Source organism: Octodon degus, unplaced genomic scaffold, assembly GCF_000260255.1.
Source record: "Octodon degus isolate 3935 unplaced genomic scaffold, OctDeg1.0 scaffold00049, whole genome shotgun sequence".
NCBI lineage: Eukaryota > Metazoa > Chordata > Mammalia > Rodentia > Octodontidae > Octodon > Octodon degus.
The window spans coordinates 3,268,284-3,275,821 of record NW_004524625.1 but is presented as its reverse complement, the minus strand read 5'-3'; the positions used below and the strand labels follow the sequence as shown (position 1 = coordinate 3,275,821).

Genomic DNA, 7,538 nt, shown 5'->3' with positions numbered 1-7,538 from the left:
AGCAGGCCGGGCCGGTCTCCAGCACCCACTGATTCCTGTGACCCAGATGTTCAGGGGCTTGGGCAGGTCACTCTGCCCCCAAAGCCTCCACGGCTCAGCAAACCTTTGCTCTGTCTGTTCTGAGTGTGGGAACACAGGTCCTGGCACAGAGAAGGAGGGTCAGTAAGGATGGAAAGAATGGACAGTCAGACAGCTAAATGAATGAACAAGGGACACAAGCCAAGTGCCTGGTCTGCCCCTCGAAACCCAGGCCATCTGCAGTCCCCACACCTCCATAGGCAGCATGCACGCCTGGGCAAGGCACATGGCCCAGATAGTGAGTTATGGCCTCAACCACCCGCAGGAACCCTGCCTAGGCCCATCTGCTCTCTAAATAAGAGGAACCGTTCCTTCCTTGCAGGGCCCAAGACCCCACCCACCCACCCAACATGGACCCAGCTGAAGAAACACCACCTGGAGCACATGGCGGCACCACCCAGCCTGGCCGCCTCCTGCCTGGGGTGCCACCTACTTGGCATAGGCCTTCTCCACCAGGGCGCACCAGAATTCATTGCGGGAGTTGGAGTGGCAGTAGATGAGCTGGTTGTTGACTGTGGGCAGCCGGTCATCAATGACCACGTCCACCCACTCCCCAAAGCGCCAAAAGTGGAAGTGGAAGATGCCAGCGTAGCTGTCAGGCTTCTCAGGGTCCCACTCCTGCTCCTTCCAGTCTGGGATGACCTGCGTGAGAAGAGTGGTGACAGAACACACTGAGTGGCACATCTGGCTTGTGGGGAACTGGGGAGGTGTGCGTCTGAGGACCCAGAACAAAAACGGGGCTAGCTTGTGCCTCATCTGGGTCAAGAAGCAGATGGGGCTCAGCCTGTCTTGCCAGCTGGCACTGGGTTCCCCACACCTGCTAGGATTAGGGCTACTGGAGGTCCCTTCCAGCTGCGTCTCTCCAGCTGTGCCTTCCTAAGAGCTCCCCCACCTGGACTTCCCTCTGTATCTTCCCCCATCTTTTCCACACTCCTTGCACAGGCTGCTTTAGCCCCAGCAGTTTTCTGAAACCTGTCTCCTCTCCATCATGTTGCCACCATGCTGGCCCAACCTCCCATCGCCTCTGTGACAGTATTGAAATTACATGCCCCAGACCAACAGGATCCTGTGTCCTTCCAGCCCTGGCAGCCCCACCAGGCTCCCTGCCCCATGAGGTCCCCATCTCTCTCCTCCGCCCCTTCACCCACTTAAGTGTCTGTCCCCTCCTCAGGACGACTTTAGGCCAGGCCAGAGCCCTGCCCCCCACCAGACTCAGAGCCCCTGGCACTCCTATGCTGAGATACTTGAATTTACAGTAAGTACCTTAGGGACACTGTTCAGGGTCAGAAACTCCTCTGGAGCAGCAGTTCTCTGAGAGCAAAGCCCTACCAGTCTTCGTCACTATCACGTACTCAGCATCTTGCCAGGCCTAGGCAAGACAGTGAACTTAATGCACCTATGCTAACTGAATAAATAAATTCGGGCACCAATAATATCTGCTATGTATAAAGCATCATGCAAATGCCAGGTCCTGTGCCCATGACTGCCGCGAGTCACTGCCATTTAATCCTCACAATAACCTCATGAGGGTAGAGCACTACTACCCATCTCTACGCAGACAGATGAGGAGACTGAGATTCCTTACTCGTCTGCAGCCACTCTGCAGAAAATATACACATTCCTCATGGAGCACATAGATCTGGGTCTGAAGCCAGGATTGAAGCCCCTGCTGGACATCAAGTACTCAAGATGTACTAGTCCTGGTCCCTGCGCTCAGGAGGACCCCAGGATGGTAGGACAGGCAGGCACAGGGTAAAGTGTTAAGGTTAACAGGAGGCATGCAGAGCCACGGAGAGGAAGGGGGCGGGGGTTACCCTGAGAGCAGCAGCAGCTCCAGGCAGGTGTCCCGAGAGCATGAGGACAAATATGCAATGTGGGCTGAAGGAGGGGGACAGGGAAAAGCAACACCCCCAGGCTGGGGTAACTGCAGAATACAGTTCCAAGAGTAGGTGAGCAGCTCCTTCTAGCAGAATACTACCCCAGTATCAGAGCAGAGGGGGCCTCAGCACAAAGGCCGCACCAGGCGTAGCAAGAGCTTTCAGTCTTCAAGCCAGAGCCGAAGCGCCCCGCCACCACTCCCCACCCCCAGGCTCATTAGGATGCTTTTGTTTACCCACCTCTCAACATCAACAGTAATACTTGGCAAAGTGGAATGCACCCTCGTGGGATATTCAAGACCAAGAAAAGAAAAATGCTAATCTGGGGAGAGACACTACTGCCACTAATGTAGCCCTGCCCAGTCACAAGGCTGGGCAGTTTACGCTATCACCCCTCTGCTCACAGCCAGCTTTGGGAGCGAGCCTGGCAAACTGGCCAGGAGAGGCAGCCCTGGCACAGGTGAGAGACAGGATCCAAACCAGGACTCCAGCCTGTGATCCTGTGTAAGGAGCGCAGCAAGGCTCTGGACCTGCTGCTTCCCTGGCCCACTTTCCTCCCCCACTTGCTGCCAACTCTGAGTCCTTTTTCAATAACAAGCCCCCAGGCCGGCCTCTGCTCCAACTTTTGGTGCTCTCTCCCTGCTTTGCTGTCAAGACAGAAAACTACATCAAAAATGAGGCCCATAAGGCCAGGAACGGACACCCTGACTGCACAAGTGGGCAGGTCGAGTTCCAGAGAAGCTGGAGCCTGCCTGAGGGCTCCGCTAAGCGGGAGCAGGAGCCGGGCCCACAGCTCCACCACATCCTTCTCCCCTGTGGTCCCATGCTGAGTGCTCTGGACTGCACTGGGAGGGAGGGAGGCAGGCAGGTAGCCATTGCAGGGTGCAGGAGGTACTCTGGGATCTCGGAAAGATCATTAGGCAAACTTGGGCCTTGGCCCTGAGCTGCCTGCAGCTTAAGCAGCAGCTAATGAGGCTCCAGGGCCTGGAGACCCAGAGTCGAGATCCCAGGGGCCTCAATTTCCCCTCCTGCACCCTAGCCAGTGGACTGGCGCACTGGGCTCCCCAGCACTCTCACTGCTCAACCTCCTGCTGCCAGTGGGGTCCTGAGCTGGTGGGAGAAGACAACCAGGCAGGGGTGCATGCATGTGTGCACACCCCAGCACCCTCCCAGCACACCTCTGGCTGCATCAGGAGTCCAGGAAGCTGCCAAGCCCCCTGGGTCCTGTCAAAGGAGTGGGGAGATAGCCTGAAGAGGTTCTCAACAGCCTCCAGGGCCATTCTCAGAGTCAGTAAAGATAAATGAATAGATTAAAACACAGCAAAGAGGATTGTGTTTACAAGGTCAGGATGACATAGGACAGACAGTCACTACTGGAGGAAGGTAAGGAATCAACTCATGCCTTTGTCCCACAATGTACCACTAGGTAACCAAAAAGTCGGTGATGTGAGGTCTCTATCCTGGTAAGAATTCCAGCCTAAGAAACAAGGAGGAAATAACGGTACTGGACCATGTTGCAACCACTGCAGAATTAATAAATTTAGCCAATGATCACTAATGGGTTGTCGCATCATGAGGAAAGAGACAATCAGATGTTCTGCATCTTCAGAATGAGGAACATGGCTTCTATGCTAACCGCTACTGTCTCTGTCTCTGGGCTTTATAAAGCTTCCAGAGTCAAGTCCTCGTTTACAGGAAATACAGACTGGAGAACGTGTGAACACTGCAAGGGGGTGGAAAATAAGGCCCAGACAGTGGGAAACCCAACTGGGCCAGCAGCCCAGGTTCTTCCATAAATGAACCTTAAGGAAAAGTAAAAAGAAGACAGCACAATCAGCTGATGGCAATCGTGGCTCTCTGCATCTCATTCAGACCATGGTGTGTGCACACATCCGGCACAGATGAAATCTAGAGCACTCAGAGAGTACTTGATGATACAATTTGATCATCCCTAATCCAGAGATATGAAGCCTAAAACTCTGAGTGCTGACATCATACTCAAACTTTTTTTTTTTTTTTTTTTAATTTTGGAGTGCTTCAGGTTTTGGATTTTCAGAATGGGAATGTCCAACTACATTATGGCTTGTGTCCAGATGTCCCCCAAAGTCTCATGCAGTCATGGGCGCTGAGCTTTTCAGAGGGGGCTGAATCTAGAGTTTGTGTCTGCTTCATCCTCCAACGCTGGGAGTGAGTGCTACAGCTGCCCTCAGGCAGGGAAACAGAAGTTTGTCCTTTCTCTTTCCTGTTGCTTCTGCATTCTCCTCCACCATGAGCTGTTGCCTGTCTCTCATGCGGCACCCTGCCCTGAAATCAGCCGATACGGACTGTAATCTCCATGAACTATGGGCTAAACCTTTCCTCCCTTAACTTTGTGCATACGGTATTTTATCTCAGCATGAGAAAAGTAACTAAGACAAACTACTAAAGCATATGCAGATATTCTAAAATCTGAAAAACTCTGGAGTCTGAAACAATTATGGACCCAAGGATTGGGGAGAAGAGACACTCCACCTGTATTAAGGAATTATTCTAAAATATTGCAGTTGGATTACGGTTTCATGAGTGCTTATCTTTCACAGCTATATCCAGAAACACAGATGAGCTGACAAGCTGCTGGGGTGGGGTCGCTGGCAACCCTTACCCCGCACAGCAGGTGGTGCTCCCCACTCTTGTAATTCCCCATCACCACAGACACCATAGTCTGGCCGTGAAAGCCTTATGCACTCGCCCTGCAAGTCTCCCATGCCTGCCAACCACTCCAGGCTGCCTTGCGCCCCCTCACCCCTTTACATGTGAGTCCCTCTGCCTCCATGTCCCCTGCTTCTATCCCTTAAGGGCTTGCCTCAGGCACAGTTGGGGAGCCCCACAAGGGGGGTGCTTGGCTCACCAGCCTGGTCCCTTTCCTCAATGACTGGGAGGAGCTGCACAGGGGCAGTGGCCAAGCAGGACTCCTCTGCAGTCCCCAGCACACGGCATGGGGCCCCGCTCAGCTCCGAAGCTGATTGGAGTCTTGCTGAGAGGAAGATCCTCAGTGCTCGTGACAGCAAAGCCTCCAACCATGTGGTAACCCAGACTCTACCCAACGCCACATTCCACTCCCTGCATGAGAGGGACTTAAGTTTGAACCCAGCTGTCTCCTCAAGCCTTTCCTTATTTACCTGCCCTACCACCATGAGAACTACGGGAGGTAGAGGCCTTGGGTGCAATGTGGAGGGCCCTGCCCACAGGAAGTTATTCCTCTGTTGTACGGAGTACCCACGTGGGCACGTATATAACAAGCAGCAGAACCCAGGGCAGGGAGGGGTGGCAATGCCAGGTCACCTTCCCTCCAAGAGGACGGCGTCCCATTTCCCCAGCTCCTGGGTTTTCCTGGGACCTCAGAATCTCGGGCAACTGGGCTGGGGAGATGGCTCAGTGGAATAAGCACTTCCCTGGCAAGCACAAGGGCATGAGTTCAATCCCTGGTTCTGCCAAAAAAAAAAAAAAAGAATCTGGGGCAGCAGCAGCAGACGCTGATGCTGCTCAGGCCATGAGACAGAGAGGAGGAGGGCTGGGGTCAGAAGCCGAGGAAGGACAGCCTGCTGAGCGTCTGTGCATGAACACACCATGAAGCTGTGTGTGCAGATGGGGGGACACTTCTTGCAACCCAGGCAGCGCTGTGGGATGTGGGTGGCTGCAAGGGGTGCCCATGTCACCCAAGTGGGTGGTGGGCCACAGGCCTGAGTCTTCAAGCTCAGTAGACTCCTACTAGGCTCCGTGAGTTTCATCTTCTGATTCCAAGAGTCTCACATGGCTCAGGTGCTGGGACTGAAAGGGTCCAGGAAGGCTTAGTGCCAGCGCCACCTGCTCCTTCAGGATTGGGGGACCAACACTGCAAGAGACGTGGGCCTGGGCAGTTCCTCAGCCTTGGGCTGACCCTGCTTCCCCTGGGCCACTGCTCCCCAGCTGCAGTGTGAGGGCTAAGCACGCCCCGGCTGACCCTGAGTTGGGCAGATGCCCACCAAGCAGCAGGGCTCAGGGCAGGGAGGGGTGGGGATGCCATTTCTGCTCCACTTCCCGGCTGTGGTGGAGCATGCCTCCCCCAACATGTTCTCTAGCACTGCAGGGCCAGGCCTGGCACCACGCTACGCTATACCCCCTGCTGCACAGGCTCTGGCCTGCTGTGGTATCTTAGGCAATTCCCTTTATATCTCAGAGCCTGCATTTCCGCTCAGCTTACAGGTTCTGTTGATCCCTCCTTAGAACGATGTGAAGAAACTGCATGAACTGCAAATGTGTACTAAGAAAATAAAAAATAAATTTAAAAAAGAATGTAAAGGGCTGGCTAGATAGCTCAGAGGATTAAAGCACCTGCTTAGGCAGACACAGGGGCCAGGGGTTCAATCCCTGGCCTGGCTGTGTTGGCCCCGCTCCCGGGGCATGCTGAGATGGGCGACTGAGACTGGGCGTGGTGGCACGCACCTATAATCCCAGCACTTGGGAGGCTGAAAACAGGAAGATCGCTACAAGGTGAATCTATGTAGTGAGACCCTGTAGACCCTGTACTAAATGCATAAAAAAATTAAAATAAAATAAAAAAGAATCTAAGAGTAAGCACTGGGGATGTAACAATGGGCACACACAGAGGACGACATAGCAGCTCAGTGGTGCTTCAGGGCTTTATGCAGTAACCCACTCGACCCACCCAACCTCCCCAAGAAGGAGGCTCAGGGAGGCTGGCTGGGATCTTACAGCTGGTCAGCGGCTGGCAGGCCCAGGGCCACGCCATTGTGAAACACTCCCTCTGGGTGGCAGCCACCTCTGCTGTCCCAGGAGTGCTGGACTCCTCCTCTCATGGGGTCTCCCCTCTTCCTAAGGCAACTCTAGGAGTGGCTGGGGGCAGTGGCTGGGAGACATGCTTGGGAAGGGATCTCTGAGTGTGACAGCAGGAAGGGATGCTCTGGGGTAGAGGAGGAGAGGGGCAGGGAGACGCAGCTGCGGGGCTCTGTGACACAGCAGCAGGTTACTCCTGGGCAGAACCACGAGGGCAGCCTCTGACCCATCTCTGGAAAGGGAGTCACCTGGCTGAGCTGAGCCCATGGCAGGAGGGATGCAGCCTAGGGCTAGTGCTGCGCAGCTGAAGGTCCATGAGCCCAGAGTGTAGTCTGTCCTCCAAGCCTCTGGGCCCTAGCTGTCTCTGCCCACAAAACCACACATTTGAGAGATATAAAGAGGAGAGGAATGTGCAGGATTCATGGGGCGCCAATGTGGGAAGCTTGGCCTGTGGCTGCCAGTGCCAGTACTGGAGTTACTGGGTTACTGGTTTAACACTGCCAGAAGAACAGGCCTGGAAGGGGCTTCATAGAACCAGGGCGTTCTCTCTGGAAAGCTGGGAATAGGTCAAGGGCTCTCTGAGGACACAGTCAATCAGTGACCAGGCCGGGGAGGCCAGGCTAAGCCCAGGCTGTTCTGCCATCCTTGACTGGCCACTCTTTATGTCCCATCTGCATCTGCTTGGTCACCCCAGCCTCCCTGGTTCCCCCCACACACTCCCTGGTTCCTCTTCCTCTCTCTCTGTCTCTCTCTCTCTGTCTCTCTCTCTCT

The 7,538-nt window shown here is 54.6% G+C and overlaps 1 protein-coding gene across 5 annotated transcripts in view; it reads right to left on the bottom strand.

Moving 5' to 3' along the window:
• The window catches only part of Capn5 (calpain 5), a 54,855-nt gene that overhangs the window by 12,416 nt on the left and 34,901 nt on the right, over positions 1 to 7,538 (bottom strand). For all 5 annotated transcript variants that reach the window (XM_023716654.1, XM_004632526.3, XM_023716650.1 and 2 more), the window contains one exon: positions 512 to 720. In XM_023716654.1, coding sequence (XP_023572422.1) covers positions 512 to 720 — 209 coding nt within the window. The remainder of the gene's footprint in view (positions 1 to 511; positions 721 to 7,538) is intronic.